General features: G+C 40.0%; 1 protein-coding gene across 2 annotated transcripts in view; it reads right to left on the reverse strand.

Annotated features, from left to right (window-relative positions):
- LOC133490234 (mediator of RNA polymerase II transcription subunit 13-like) overlaps positions 1-16,943 on the reverse strand; it is a 104,413-nt gene that overhangs the window by 21,587 nt on the left and 65,883 nt on the right. For both annotated transcript variants that reach the window (XM_061800039.1, XM_061800040.1), the window contains exons 4-6: positions 16,711-16,794; positions 2,200-2,345; positions 962-1,159 (exon numbers count right to left, since the gene is read on the reverse strand). In XM_061800039.1, the coding sequence (XP_061656023.1) occupies positions 962-1,159; positions 2,200-2,345; positions 16,711-16,794 (428 nt within the window). The remainder of the gene's footprint in view (positions 1-961; positions 1,160-2,199; positions 2,346-16,710; positions 16,795-16,943) is intronic.

A 16,943-nucleotide genomic window follows, 5' to 3' on the forward strand; every position in this document is an offset into this window, starting at 1 on the left:
TGTTAACAACTTGGCATAAAAACCTGACCTGAACAAGAAAAAGGGATGTCATTTCCGGATTCAGCTATGCAAAGCTGTCCTAAATCAGTTGAGGAAAAAAAAATAAACTTACAAAATCAAAAACAAAATTTTAACACAGTGTAGTCATCATCAACATATACACGCAATTGCCCATGCATGTGATTATTATTTGTAGCCCAGACACCCAAAGAAATGCTCAAAGCTTTTTTTTTTTGTCATTTTGACCAGTCTTCATTTTTTGTAAATAATGTCAATATTTTTATTTTCAATTGGGGAGTTATGCTGTCAGCAGTTTATTGAATAAAATACAAAAAAATAAAAAACTTTGTATATTTGCAGACCCCCTCTAAAACGAGATGACTCATCAAGGGTTAAGTCCATAAAAATAAAGGTTTATGTTTTATACAGTACATGCATAGTGAACATGCATGGATTGGGTTTTTCATTGTTATATTTTATATTGTAATAATTACATTATTTAAAACTGTATTTTATTTTTTTTAATTGGGTGACACATTATCTTATAAATTAAGGACAGAAGTTAGAAGTGGCTGGTATCCATTCCAGTTTTAATTGTAATGAGGTCAAAGAAACCCTATGGGGCCATACTGATGAGGAAAAACTCCCGGGAGTTGCGGCTCCATCTTCCCAATTTGAACTTCCTGTCGTTTCATTCATCCTCTTTTCCCTCCGCATCATTTGCTCTTTTTTTCCCCACCGGGCTAAAAGACTGTGAAGGTGCTTTTCAAGAGCATTGGCAAATACCTCAAACGAAAGTGAGAGAGGAGAGAGCGAAGCGGCAGCTAATTTATGGGATTGCGCTCGCCGGTGTTTGCTTAAGCAGAACAAAGTCGCTGTGGTCTAAAGTGATTTCAGTGGGATTCCGGCTTTAATGTGCGGCGGTGGCTTTTGAAGCAGCACGAGGGAAGTTCTGGCGTACCGACGACCACCTCCACCGCCACGTGAGCGTTGCGATCATCGGCCGGCTCCTCGTTCCCCTCGCCGCTTCCCTCCTTCCGCCGCAGTACCATCGGGTAGAAGTAGCTCCACTCCTCCATCAGCTTACGTGCGGCCGGGTCGCTCATTTTGTAGGCCTGACCTGTCAGAGTACCACTCAGACCGTATGGGCTCAGGATCACTGCAAAACACACCAGATGAAATACAATGAAGTGACAACTACTGTGTGCATCGTCGTCGTTAGATGAATTGATTTTTGTGTCTTACCTCATACTGGTAAGACTCAATTGCAGTCTAAAAAAGATCCAAATCTTTCTGCTTTAATACAATTTAATATTAAATGAGTGTTAAATGATCATTATCAGGATAGTTACAGGTTTAAGCAAGCCAAATTTATAACTTGATTATGCCCATTAGGATTGCTCCATATGGTCTCATTATGACAATATTCTTCATATCATCTATTCTATTTTTGATTTTCAAAGAAAAAATGGTACTGTTCTGTATTTAGTCTTTTTTTAAAAGACTTTAGAGCAATGGATTACATTTTAATTTTTAATTTGGGGAAAACGAAAGCCCTAAAATTTAAGACATTTTGTAATTAAGGAGCTGTGGGCACACTGACTATATGGACATAAGTATTGGGACAGATGATCAGCACAAACCAACAAAGTACAAATCAAAGAAACCATACTTTTGGGGGGTGTTTTCTAAACCCTGATTGATTAATTCATTACAAAATCGTGTCCAACTAGATCTGATACTTTACTTTAATGCAATCCAACACTAAACATGTCTCTAAAATAGATTATCAGGGTTAGGCAAGCTGAATTTTAAGACCTTTTAAGACCACTTTGGGCTCGTTCACTGAATAAGACCATTAGGAGTGGCCCATGTGGTCATTGTCCAGATCTTTGAAAAATGGATTATTTGATCATTTTTAATTCTGTAACAACAATTTAAGCCCTAAATTTAAGACATTCTGACACAGTGTCATCAGCAAGTTGCAACAGAGATATCGAGAGACTGGCGGAGTCACAGAAAGGCATAGACGTGAACATCCTTGGAAATTTTCATGAACCAAACACCTGTTGTCAATTTTGACGCTCAGCTCAACATCAAGATTCAAGTGCTGCAAAAATTGCACCCGATAGCCAAATATCCCTCACATTTTGGTGACTAGTCTATATGGCGTCCTGCCCGGGTTGTTCCATGCGTTACCTTGTATTGGTGCGACGGAGGTGTGTGCGAGGCGGATGTGCTGTTGTGTGATGTGGTACGCAGGCTGGTGCTGGGCGATCTCCACGCTGGTGCACACGTTGCTCTCCCCGTGCAGGAAGAAGGAGAAGGAACACGACAGGTGCTCGCTGGCAGAGACAGAAGAGCACACAGGTTTCCATCACGAGATGAGCCAGGAAGGTGGGAGACATTTTCATGTAACGCCGTAAAATTCCATCATTTGCCATTGCAATACAGTATGAAGGTGTGTCAGAAAGGTTCCAGGACTAGCGTCACAAAAGATATATTTCAACGCTAAACCGCAAACTAGTAATTTTCTCCTTCAGTCTGGGTCTGATGATCAATCCGCACATCTACAAGGAAATCTTGCGGCGTTTGCTCCACCATGACGACGCGTCTGCTCACAATGAGCATCTGACAGTTCCTGGCCGAGAACATCATCATCATGCTGGAGCAACCTCCCTACTCACCTGACCTGGCTTGCTCTTTGTGTGATCACCCCCCCCCCCCCCCCCCTCCCCCCACCCTACCCCCCCAAAAGCTCAAGTGGGTTCAACAAGGGGACTTGGAAGAAGAAAAATTGTAGTTTGGATTTGAAACAGAACTTTTGTGCTTCCACTCCTTGAACTTTTCTGACACATCTCGTACGATTGCAGATGCTGCAGCAAGAAACAGAAGCACCAAATTAAACTGAGATTAGCACTTGAATAAAATTTTATTATTATTGTTATTTGATCGCCGCCACGGTGACCGACTGGTTAGTACATCTGCCTCACAGTTCTGGGGACCGGGGTTCAACCCCCGGCCCTGCCTGTGTAGAGTTTGCATATTCTCCCCGTGCCTGGGTGGGTTTTCTCCAGGCACTCCGGTTGGATGTTATTTGATCAAAACAAAACACTGAGCAAATCAAAATGTAATAACATATATATACATATATCAACAATATACCTCAATATAAACAATACAGAAAGACTGACTTTGTTGTTTGTTGACTACTTTTATATCGAACTACATTGTGCAGGCGTACCTAATATTGTGCCCACTGAATGAATAATCACATTTAACAGCAATTCTTAAGAATAATGATTGACTAATTGCAGTTCACTACCTGATTATTCCATCAAGCCTGAAACAAAGCCAGAGAATAGCATTACTCTGTTGTAATCTACAACATGACTGTTTTTCCTCCCTCAACCAGAAATTGCGACAGTGCGCAAAGAGCTTGTGGGCTGTCCAGCCTCTACCACACGCATCCATCATCGTCCTCACGCGGCCCTCTTATTACAGGTATGAATCCTCATTTGCTTAATGACTGATTGTTCACGCTGCGTGTTTACATCTCTTTATTACACCGCCTTCAACCGTCCATCATGTATACTTATTTATTTTTAACAAAGACGGGTAATAATTTGGGTCTTATTGCAATCTATATAGCGGCGGGCGGCCTGTGCGCCATTATCCGCCGCCGAGGGTTCTGTGATGTATATTTTTAATCTGCAAAGGCTCTTTTAACCTTGGTTATGTGCATCAAAATGACAATAAAGTCAGCAGGTAGTGTGATCTCCTCGTGATTACCCTGCTGGCCTTGCAATATCTCCTTTGCCCCCAAGGCACTGGACCTCCATTGGAGTGGTAATGGGTCATCAAATTCAATAAAAAAGAAAAAAAAGACAGTTATGCCTTTAATGGGTCGAGCTGAAGGATACGTCGTTAAATACTGTACGAAAATGGCCTCCAGATGGCGTTGGGTGCAACCAAAGTGAAGGGATGAGAATTTCAGAGAAGCAAAAACCATACAATAGGGTCGGTCTCCCAACCAAAGAAACAAAGCTGACATTCGAAGAATCTCACGGCACACCACTAAAAAATAAAAAAATACTACAAAAAAAAAAGCTTTCACAAAAAGTACTCTTTGTAATAAATCATAATTTTTGGACCAGTTGAGGGAAATTATCCCACGGCAAACCCGATGATCTCTCACAGCACGCTAATGTAAAATAAAAATGTATATTTTGCAGATTAAATTTGTAATCTTGCAACAATAAATTAATTACAACACGAGATTAAACTCACGATTTTACGAGAATAAAGTGGTACATTTGGGAAAAAACGCATATATTTTCAAAATAAAATAAAAAATTAAGTTGTATACTTTTGAGAAAATATGTTCAATCTTCAAGTTATTATGTTTTCCGTTTTCGAGATGTCATATTACGATAATGCAATTATAATTTTTTTCGATTTAAGATGTAATATTATAAGAATTAAGTTGTATATTTTTTACAAAAGAAAGTATCGTTTAGAGATTAAAGGTTTTACCTTTTTGAGATTAAATTAATACATTTCAGAGTTGTCCTAATTCTGTCAGAATAAGGTTGTAATCGTAATTACAAGCAAAATGTGGTGTATTTTCGAGGTAAAAACTTGGATATTTATTTGTGAAAAAAATCTTTTATCTTTGAGAGAAAAAAGTTTTGAAGATAAACACTTGCACTATTACAAGACTAAAGTCAAAAATATACACCCATACAAAGAAGATACTGGATGTACAACTAAGAAATTAGAAAGGGATTGGGGATTAAAATAATTTTAAATCTACCGGTAACCTAAAAAAAATAAAATAAATAAAAATAAAAAACGTAAGTTTCAGATGTTGCATGTTGGTATTGCTAAGGAATAAATATAGTCCAAATATGCATTAATAATATTTATGAAATGAGCGCAAAGTGGGATGTATAATACGGACAGTGATATATAACAATATAATGATGAATTATAATGTAATAATAAAACAGTAATATTTGTACAATGGTGCTCTATGAAGGTGGCACACAAAATGTGACACTTGCAGCTCATTGTGAACAAGTCCAAAAAGCTTTCGGTGGCACTGCTCTTCAACCTCGTCCTCCTGGTGTGTCATCACAACATATGAGGAGCTAAAAATAGCAACGTGAGGGGCAGCAGATGCATGTCCAGAGTAAAAGTTCTGTTAACCGCCCTCTATGTATTGCATGTGGGAACACACACAATGGAAGGGAAATAGGAACAGCTGCAGTATACACTTTTCACACTCGACTGAAAAGAAAAAACACACCCAAGCCCTGCATTCATGAACGTAGATTATTTTAAATTACTTTGACTCGTAATTAGATAAAGAAAATACACTGTGAAGTTAAGGTTCAAAAAAGGAAAAATCTAGGGGAAAAAATTTTAATTATGTGCTTTCTGACGTACATATTGGCAGTATGCATGCACTAAAAAAATCTTTCTCACTCGCAGTTTATATGATTTTTTAACAATACTGTAAATTATTGAAATCAAGAGTGAATACGTATTTATCAGTGAATACATATTTTTTTTGTTTTAAAAAATACATTGCATACATATACAGTATATATATATATCACTTCAAAAAAAATGTTTTTTTAAAAAAGCACTGTTTTTACCACATTACCAGTCTTGACTGTATTCCAGATTAATTTGATATTATATAGTTTGAAAAATGTATTTAATATTATATAGATTGTAAGAAAATACAGTGCTTATTTAAAAAGTGAGGACATTTCTAAGTGACCCCCAGCTTTTGAACCACAGTGTATATTTTATACTTTTGTGTTGTGTTCCACCTCTCAACTAAAAGCACTCTAAATGATGAGTTTGTAGTTTTCAACATATATTGAAGAGACATGTTATACTATTAGAGAACCCCAGTCAGTGACGTATATTAATAATAATCCTCTTACAGTAAATGAGTCCTCTGACTCTGTCAGTCAAACTCAAGCTCAACTTTTTTCATTGCTGAGTGTAAAATAAGTGCTCCAGCCAAAATGTAATGTGGGATAACTATGACGTTAGCGCTCTCACACTGTCGGCACGGCAATAGCAACGGTGCAATTATACACAACAAGAGCTACATTGCTGGTGTCAAACTTTTTTTTCCCATTGCTGGCCACATAGCTACGCTTGTAACAGTGAAACCACATACTGTAAATGCATAATGGCTAGGTCCAGAACGGCGCGCCAAAAATCGTGGTTTCGTACATACTTTGGTTTTTAAGGTCACGGTTCAGTTCACATTGGATACTATGAGGGAACAAAATGTAAACCAAATGTACATTATATGTAAACATATTTACATAAAATTTAAATTTAAAATTTTAAAATGAAACAGCAACAGCTTAAATCCTTTCTTTTTAGCAAAGTGCAACATCAATACAATAAAAAAAACATTAATTTAGCTATGTGTATGCACTATATATTACATTCACAAATACTTTCATGATAATTTTTACACTTAAGTAAGATGAGGACACGAGAACCAGTCACTGAGTGTTTTCGCATCAAACATCCGACCACTCCATTTGAAGCCAACAATTCTTTCATTTCCGGCCCCTCCCTTTAAGATGCACGCCCCTGATGAATGTCTCCCTCTTGTGGGTCACCACAATATCACAATTATATACCCTTCCAATTTACTATATACCGTGATATGAATTTTAGGCCATATTGCCCAGCCCTACCTGAGGGTCACATGAACACAGGTGAAGGCTGAGACTGATGCTCCTCATCCTTTAGCAAAGGACATTTTCCTGCACCGTAAGCAGGTGTGAGTATGTGGAAACACAGCACTTCTTGCATCCTCTGAGACTCAGTGCGTGTGTTTGTGTGCGTGCGTATGTGTGTGTGTACATATGCGTCCATGTGTCTGTGTAAACAGCAGGAAACGTGCGCATGGTACTTATAAAAGAAGAGTGATTTTCACAGCTGGAGACTGAAGAGGAGGAGGGTGCTGAGTAAAGAGTAGGGTGATGAGGAAAGACAGGAAGGCCTTCACTTTTTTGTTAAAGAAAGAGAAAGAGAACAGTCCCTGGTGGTTGAAAAATTAAGCAAATGCACAAGATGAAGTGTAAAGCTGCAAGGCAGGTGCAGGCAAAAAAAACAACATACAGTTTAGAGTCAGAGCAATGCCAGCCTGGGATGCACATTTGCCTCGCACATATCAAGGAAATCAGAGTTTTAGCCACAAGTCACCACAAATAGGATCACTTCACAAAGTTTTACATTACAAAGAGGAACCAGACAAGGATGTCCACTCTCATCAATGCTCTTTGCAATATTTATAGAACCTCTTGCTGCCGCTATACGTCACAATGCTAATATTAAAGGTATATGCTCACTAGTGACAGAACACAAAATGAATCTATATGCTGATATTTTTCTTTATTTACAGAAACCCAATTATTCTCTTCAGGCACTCTTCAATCTCATTAAAACATTTTCACAAATATCAGACTACTCTATTAACTGGACAAAATCAACAATACTGCCAATAACAGTAAACTCATGGACTCCTGCAGATCAAATCCCAGAGTACCCTATTCCTATAGGAAACATTAAGTATTTAGGTATCAATATTTTGTCAAAACTGACAAGAGCTAACCAATCTAAATTACACACCACTTCTGGAAACAAAATCTCACCTGATTTAAGATGCTGGACGCTTTGTTCGGTTCGACTGATCAAATCTGATTCTCATCCATCCATCCATTTCAACACCGCTTATCCTGGTTAGGGTCGCGGGACGCTGGAGCCTATACCAGCTGACTTCGGGCGAAAGGCGGACTACACCCTGAACGAGTGTACAACTACACCATCAGTGACTATCTGATTCTCAATAAACCTCAATTATAATACCACAGCGGAAGCTTAAAAACTCCACTGTCACACAATAAAACTGTTCCGGCATGAAAGGCATACAGATTTTCCATTCTGCTTGACCTAACAGGTAATAAAAAAAAAAAAAATTAATAAATAAATGAAAATATAACTTGAAAATATTGCTTGCTTGCTTTTTTTCCCCAAAATTCCAAAATCAATCAATCAATCAATCTATCTATCTATCTATCTATCTATCTATCTATCTATCTATCTATCTATCTATCTATCTATCTATCTATCTATCTATCTATCTATCTATCTATCTATCTATCTATCTAGCCGTCTATCTATCTAGCTGTCTGTCTGTCAATCAATCGAACCGTCTATCCATCTCATTTCAGTTCTAGTATCGGATCTTATTAGCAGGTGTACCTAATGAAGTGGCCGATGTGCACAGACATATGATTAATTGCATGTGCGCATGGAAAGACATCCTAACTATGCTATAAATATGCAAATAAGCTTGTGTCAAGTTGTGAGTACAGTGAAAGTGACATATACACGACTATAGAAGCATCGCTGGCCAAGACCAATGAGGAAAAACTTAGCCGGTTTATGTGTCAAACAACGCGGGGGGCGGGGTCCGAGGGGGGCTCCGTGGAGGCTTGACATACACATCACATTAGCATGTAGTGTTGTCGGATTAAAGGGGATGGAATATAATGCTAATAGTACAATGACGAGACTTAGCGAGCATCTGTTTCTTAAAGTCAAGAGTGCGACTGATGCATACTGTGGATCTCAAGTTTGCGCTCGCAAATCAAAGCAAAAAAAACGTCCGAATGACAGTTCAAATCTTGAAAACCTTGTAAGTCTGGTCACTTGTATCTCGAGGCACCACTGTGTGTGATTTTGTTTCAGCGGGTAAAATTGGATTTATTCACATAGTGGTTGTGATAAGATGCCAGGCGACACAAACTGGTGCCAAACCCAAGTTGTAGCCGTGGTTAAAAACAGCAAAGCCCCCCCCCCCCCCTTTTTTTTATTATTATTTTTTTAACTTTTCTTTCCTCTTTGCTAATTAAAGTGAAAATCATCTGTCTCAGATACATCGCCATCGCTTCCACTGATCCTGGGCTTTATTTAAGCCTCTCGCTAGGATTTACCTGCTAATGTAAGAACGATACCAGACATCTGCGGAATATGATGTGGTTTGTGTTCTACTTCTCCGAGGAGGCCTGGTACATGTGTAGTACAAAACGTTTGTAGCGCGTCAATAATACAGCGTATTTAACGAGAATGCTTCAAAATGAATTGGCTGCGATGCAAACGACGGGCTCTCGACGACAACTTTAATTGCAAATTCCGTCAGTGCGCGTACGTCTCTCCCAATGGATGGATGCACATTTGCATGAAAAAAAACATATTTATAGCGATAGTCCAATTACAACCCCAATTCCAATGAAGTTGGGACGCTGTGTTAAACATAAATAAAAACACAATACAATGATTTGCAAATCATGTTCAACCGATATTTAATTGAATATACTACAAAGACAAGATATTTAATGAATTAGAATTTTATGGCTGCAACACGTTCCAAAAAAGCTGGGACAGGGTCATGTTTACCACTGTGTTACATCACCTTTTCTTTTAAACAACATTCAATAAATGTTTGGGAACTGAGGACACTAATGGTTGAAGCTTTGTAGATGGAATTCTTTTCCATTCTTGCTTGATGTACAGCTTCAGGTGTTCAACAGTCCGGGGTCTCCGTTGTCGTATTTTTCGCTTCATAATGTGCCACACATTTTCAATGGGAGACAGGTCTGGACTGCAGGCAGGCCAGTCTAGTACCCGCACTCTTTTACTATGAAGCCACGCTGTTGTAACACGTGCAGAATGTGCTTTGGCATTGTTTTGCTGAAATAATGTTCGTCCATGAAAAAGACGTCGCTTGGATGGCAGCATATGTTTCTCTAAAACCTGTATGTACCTTCCAGCATTAATGGTGCCTTCACAGATGTGTAAGTTACCCATGCCATTGGCACTAACACAGCCCCATAACATTACAGATGCTGGCTTTTGAACTTTGCGTCCATAACAGTCCGGATGGTTCTTTTCCTCTTTGGCCCGGAGAAAAAGACATCCACAATTTCCAAAAACAATTTAAAATGTGGACTCGTTGGACCACAGAATACTTTTCCACATTGCATCAGTCCATCTTAGATGAGCACGGGCCCAGAGAAGCCGGCGGCGTTTCTGGGTGTTGTTGATAAATGGCTTTTGCTTTGCATAGTTGAGTTTCAAGTTGCACTCACGGATGTAGCGCCGAACTGTATTTACTGACATTGGTTTTCTGAAGTGTTCCTGAGCCCATGCGGTGATATCCTTTACACATTGATGTCGGTTTTTGATGCAGTGCCGCCTGAGGGATCGAAGGTCACGGGCTTACATGCAGTGATTTCTCCAGATTCTCTGAACCTTTTGATGATATTATGGACTGTAGATTGCCCTTAAACCGTTCGACTATTTTCTCACGCACTTGTTCACAAATAGGTGAACCTCGCCCCATCTTTGCTTGTGAATGACTGAGCAATTCAGGGAAGCTCCTTTTATACCCAATCATGGCACCCACCTATCCCATTAGCCTGTTCACCTATGGGATGTTCAAAACAGGTGTTTGATGAGCATTCCTCAACTTTTTTGCCACCTGTCCAGCTTTTTAGGGATGTGTTGCAGCCATAACTAAGACAAGAGCGTGCAAAATCCTCTCGGACCCTCCGCATCCCGGTCACCAGCTCTTCCAGCTCCTTCCCTCAGGTAGGCGCTACCGATCAATTCAAACTAGAACGAGCAGACATTCCAACAGCTTCTTCCATCTTGTAATCAACTTCTTAAACACCTAACCTACAATTCCATTACAATATGCTGGCAATTTTTTGACTTGAGTTCGTTGTCACATTTCTGTGGGGCCAATTATACATTACTCGTGCACTCACTGAAGTTGTCTCGCCACGCTGCACTATTTGCATATCTGTTGTTGACCAATACTGGCCACTCCTGCCAGAGTAGCATCTGCTCCATTTCCACACTGATTGAGGAGTACCTGCAACATTTGCACAACCAACATTGTCACAGATTATCGCACTACTCGTCACTTTAAACCGCATACAATCCTTGAAGTCTCAGCGCCCTTTGCACAATGGTCATTGCACCGGACTATTGCAATATTAGTCATTCGAACTGCTCTAAGTGCTAGAGGACTCTGCATCTTTTTGCACAATTGTCAAAAAAAAAAATGTACCAGCATTACCAGATAACAAGCAACCCTTTACTGCTCAGTGACTGTTTTTTTTTTTTTTTGTCAATGTCTTTATGTCTCAAAAGTGTTCTCTGTCAATTGACTGTCTGTTGTCATACTAGAGCGGCTCCAACTACCGGAGACAAATTCCTTGTGTGTTTTTTGGACATACTTGGCAAATAAAGATGATTCTGATTCTGATAAAATTCGAAGTTAATGATTATTTGCTAAAAACAATTAAGTTTGTCAGTTTGAACATTAACTATCTTGTCTTTGTATTGTATTCAATTAAATATAGTTTGAACATGATTTGCAAATCATTGTATTCTGTTTTTATTTATGTTTAACACAACACCCCAACTTCATTGGAAATGGGGTTGTAATTGCTGACTGTTTACCATTAGCAAGGATTGTTCTCATGTTTTGACGTCTTTAAAGACTTCATGACACTTTGCACCAACATCAACACCACAGTTCCCCAAAATAATGTAATTTAATTCACAAAAAAGAACAAAAACGGAAACTATGCTCCCATTGATTAGGATGTTATGGACACATCAAATTCTGTGCTCCCACTGACCCCCCGACAAGAGAAAAAAGGCTTTAATTCTTAACCAACGCTAACGACTGTGCTTACATCAGTTTCGCAAACTCAAAGGTTTAAGAGCCATGAGTGATGCAATTAAAAAAAACAAAAAAACTATGATCTGACTGGACAATGAAATCGGTGGATATTAATCTGCACACATATTTACCTTTGTGGCTGACCAGTTCCTTCTGCAATGAAGCATTACAGCTATTAGTACTTAACAAAATAGGATGATGCAAATGTATCTAACCAATTTTCGCTCCTTTTTGTTTCAAAAATAGTAGATTTTGAGTTGACATAATGGCACAAACTGGAGTTATACAACACTTCTCAGACAGTGCTCAAGACAAAAGATTTACTCCCAAGCTATTTACAACACTTTCGATTGGTCAATAATTTATAAAAATACCAGATGTGTGGACTGACCATTTTTATCGATTTGTGAAATAAATATGAAATTGACCATATTTGGATATACAAGGTTTCTGGTCAACAGTGACAATATGCAAATATGGAATTAGCACAGAGCACCGTGTATATATGTGTGTGTGTGTGTACACACACACGCACACAGATATATATATACACACACACACACACACACACACACACACACACACACACAGCGAGGGAACATTGTAGCCTACTGTTTGTTTTAGTACAATACTGGTGAGTGCATTTTGTACTTATGTTGAAAAAAAGAAATTTTTTTTGAGGTGGAGCTCAGATGGATGAATTGTATTTTTATGAATTTCAATGGGGGAAGATGATTTGAGATAGGAGTTTTGAGATAGGAGCATGGTAATGGAAATTTTTTAAACTCATATCTCAAGGCAATACTGTACATAAATAATGATTCAATTAAAATGTATTGCACATAAATAAAAATTGCAGTTATTAAAGATTACATATAAATGTATTGTACTTAAATGTTAAATACAACTGAACTGGATTTAACAAATGTACTGTACTGGAATTTTTTTTTTTTTAAAGGCTAAAAGCTAAAGTTACATTATGCACGGTTTGAACATTTCATTTAGTGAGTCTTTCCACACTTTGAGAATCAATGCACTAGGTCACCAGACTGCCCCAAAAATGTAGAAAATTAATCAAACTGCACACCTGATTTAAAAGAAAAAAATCTCCTATTTGTACTGTTTGCGCTGCATGCGAAAAAAAGACTACGCTTGTAAAATAATATAATCTACAACATATAATAGCACAAAAATGTTTCCCTCCTGCTTTGATATTCCGTGACCTTGGGATATGGCTGGGCACCAAGTGTCTGTTGCCAAGACGACGGCTAATAGCTCAATGTCACCCGAGGAGAGCGGAGCATCTGTGCGATATTTATTTAGTATGAAGTATTGTTAAGGAGATAATACAACTTTCTCCGGCACGGTAAGTCACAGGAGGAAATGTTTTTTTTTTCTTCTTTTGTTTTGCGTCAAAATATGAATATAATAAACGCTGTACTGTTTACGGCCATGAATTCAAATACGAGCCCCTATAGATTCATATTGTATTGTCGTCGGCATGCATACAACTGACTGAACTAATGAGAGGGACAGACTGTAATGCATCAATTCAGCTGTCTGTAGTAATGATTAATTTATGACCACCACTCCAGCCCCCCCACCCGATTTCCCCCCTCCCTCTCATCCCTCTTCCTCCCAGACCCCCCCCCCCCCACCCGATTTCCCCCCTCCCTCTCATCCCTCTTCCTCCCAGACCCCCCCCCCCCCCCCACACACCCCCTCCTTGTTAAGCGTCTGATGCAATTCGCTACTAACCCAGAGAGCTTCCTCCTCATTCCGACACAAAGAGAGCAGAGGGAGGAGGTTTTGGAATTCTCTCCTGGATGTGTCGCTCTTCTACGCCACTGTGGCCCGAGGGACACGGGCGAGATAAACACCGGGGAAGCTTGACAAAGGCAGAAAGGGGGCGGTGGGGTGGCTGGGTGATGGCGCGCGCTGGTATAGACGCCCTCTGTTGGGGATAAAAGGCACGGACGGCATGGAGGTGCAGAGGAGACAAAGGAGCTGGTTACAGCTGAGGCTGGAGGTCACATGACATCAACTGAGCAATCCTCCCTTGTGGCGTGAGGATGGTGGGGGGACACTGATTTACAGGGGGGGGGGGGGGGGATTCCTCAGGCTTGTGCAATGTTATTATGGAAAAGGAGGAAGGAATGACATAAAATGGTGTAAAAAAAAAAAAAAAAAAAAGGTGTCAGTCACAAAGCACTATTTGTTTTTGGACACTGAAGGCTGCAGTGATAGTCCGCCTTCTCCCTCTTTGCAGGATGCTGAATAATTCAAAGCGCCAACGGTGGCTCAGCATGAGGTAGGGGTGGGGGGTGCATGCCACATGACAACATATCCACACAGAGATGTCCAAATAAAGACGAAGTCTCCCTCCTATATCTACACTGCACTTAACCACCATGCATGCATCAGATATACACACATGCTCACCGACACTTTGGAAAATAAACAATAGAGACAAAACTATTGGGACACCTACAGCACTGTTGCAACGCAGAGGGCCAACAATAACACTGACGCAATCTTGGTCACATTGAAGCAAATGCCACTCAAAACCAACTGGGTACTTTGAAACAGGGCGCGCACCTGTGAAAGTCTTAAGTAGGGTTAAAACGATTCCTGTGTTCCCTCGCCATATCGCGGCTCACCTGTGGCGGATTCAGTGCATTGCAAAAAAAAATTTCCATGTTCATATCGTGCATAATTCGCCATATCGTGGGAGTTTGAGTCTATGCTGTAATTTTGGGGGGTAAAATAAATGCGTACTCGCCTAAAATATTAAAACTGTTTAAAAACAAAGGAAAAAAAATTGCATAGTGTACAGTACCTTTGTGCATAACTATGTTTAAGAGGTGTTTAGGAGTATTAAAAAGTGTTCGTAAGAGTATGGTAGAGGTTAATAGGAGTGTGGGGAAGATTAATAAGAGTCTGGGTAGTTTCCTACAGCAGTAGCATAAATGTAGGGGAATCCTGCGGTGCATTTTGATTGAATGCAAACTGCGAAGACGGCGTGGAACGGAGATTATAATTTGGAATCGCGTCAAAACCAGCGGTCGACCGATCGGCCGCTCAAGAAACCCACCCGACTGAACTATGGCGCAGTGTACGTGGTTAGGCAACTGTTTCCTTCCCGATCGACCAAACCAGAATGCTGTACATTTCCGGGTTTGCGAGCCGTGCCACTGCATCGCCTCGGCTCAAGCCATATAAATAGTACGTAAAGCATCAACTGTTGTTTAACATCAATGCTAAACTATATTCATAATGTATAATGAGCCTGTCGATGAAAAAGCATAGCTTGTGCCCAGAATGTATGCAAGGTAGATCCCTCGCTCGGTACGTTACAAAAAATGAATGGAGCCGGCAGCTTCCTTGCTAATATCCACACTTTCCCTTTAATTCTCGCCAGCATCCTCTCTCTTTACAAGCTGCTTCTTCCTTAACTCTGAATCCATCTTTTTATGGTTTAAGAAATGTGATCAAGTAGAATATATTGTATACACAGCATCAAATGCCTATACAGGCTCGCTGTTCAGGGCGTCAATATAGCCATCCATCCATTTTCTGAGCCGCTTCTCCTCACTTGGGTCGCGGGCGTGCTGGAGCCCATCCCAGCTGTCATCGGGCAGGAGGCGGGGTACACCCTGAACTGGTTGCCAGCCAATCGCAGGGCACATACAAACAAACGACCATTCGCACTCACATTCACACCTACGGGCAATTTAGAGTCTCCAATTAATGCATGTTTTTGGGATGTGGGAGGAAACCGGAGTGCCCGGAGAAAACCCACGCAGCCACGGGGAGAACATGCGTCAATATATAATTGATTTCATTTGTTTTCTGAAATGTTAAAGTGTTTTGTTTTCGTGGTTCCTGAAATGTGAAAGTGTTTCACAATTTGTTATATTTTTTGCACTTGCAGCCCACCGTATATCCCGGCAGGAAGGATGAAAATTAGAAGCTATGATTTGACTGTTCTCAGTCTCAATGTTTAAAGTTGGCCTTACAACCCCAAATATTTCATTTTCTCTGGACCAATAAAAGTGTAACTGGAAAATTCATGAAGGTCGTCTGAGTCATGGTACGGAAAACCTGCACTAAGCTTTTTGCTCCCTTGACAGAGGCTAGACTGCATACTGGATCTGCCACATATTTTGTATAAAGTACACAAACCCATTTGTATTATTTCATTCGCTTACACAATGACAATCGATAAGGAATAGGATGTATAAGCAATACCGATAATTGAATGAGCATCACTAAATTCTCATCACTTTCCATTCCAACTGGGAAATGTTTTAAAAACTGTGGGAAAAAATAAATATGCTTCCTGAATATAACAGTAGTTAAGGGTTATGCATCTGACGATTTTTTATGGCAGTGGTTCTCAAACTGGGGATCCCAGACCCCCAGGCATTCATGAGCCGTAACTTGGGGGTCATCAAAATAATTAGCAGTAAATTATGGAGTATCATTTTTAAAAAGTACATAACTACATATGTGGCACCAACAAAAACATACTAAAACAATTAATCCCCCCCCCTACTTTAGCTTTGGGCCATAAATTTGACATTCCCGCATGCTTTAACTTGCGATTGCCCAGTGGGAAAATCAAAAAGTTTCCGATTGCGGTGAACTGTGAGAAGAGGGCCAAGGCAACTGTCACCAGGGGCCACTACGTTCTCACAAACACGCGTAATCCACTCTGGCTAACATTAGCCCCACTACCTTTGAACAGCCTCATACTGTGGGGCAGGCTGCTGTTGCCCCGAGGACGATCGCACTGAACAAAGCACATGAAGGATGTTCCCGCGAGCTGTGAAACGCTCTTGAGATGCCTTTTTACAATTTAAGCGTGAGCGCGTAAAACATGCCGTTTAGTGAATTCCACTCACCTGCTGCCCATCGACTTTTCCTGCATTTGGTGCGGCTTGAAGAACCACTTGCCGACTCGCACAAAGCCTTTGTCCATTAGACATCTGCAGCGGTGAGAACAACAGACAGAATTTAACGCGCTCAATTCTTTGTAACAATAATAACCATGATCATCATTATGACTAGATTTGTAGAGCACCTTTCAAGGGACTAAAGCATACCTAAATATATTATATTAAAATATATGTAAACA

The sequence above is a fragment of the Phyllopteryx taeniolatus genome, chromosome 15 (assembly GCF_024500385.1).
Source record: "Phyllopteryx taeniolatus isolate TA_2022b chromosome 15, UOR_Ptae_1.2, whole genome shotgun sequence".
Classification (NCBI taxonomy): Eukaryota; Metazoa; Chordata; class Actinopteri; order Syngnathiformes; family Syngnathidae; genus Phyllopteryx; species Phyllopteryx taeniolatus.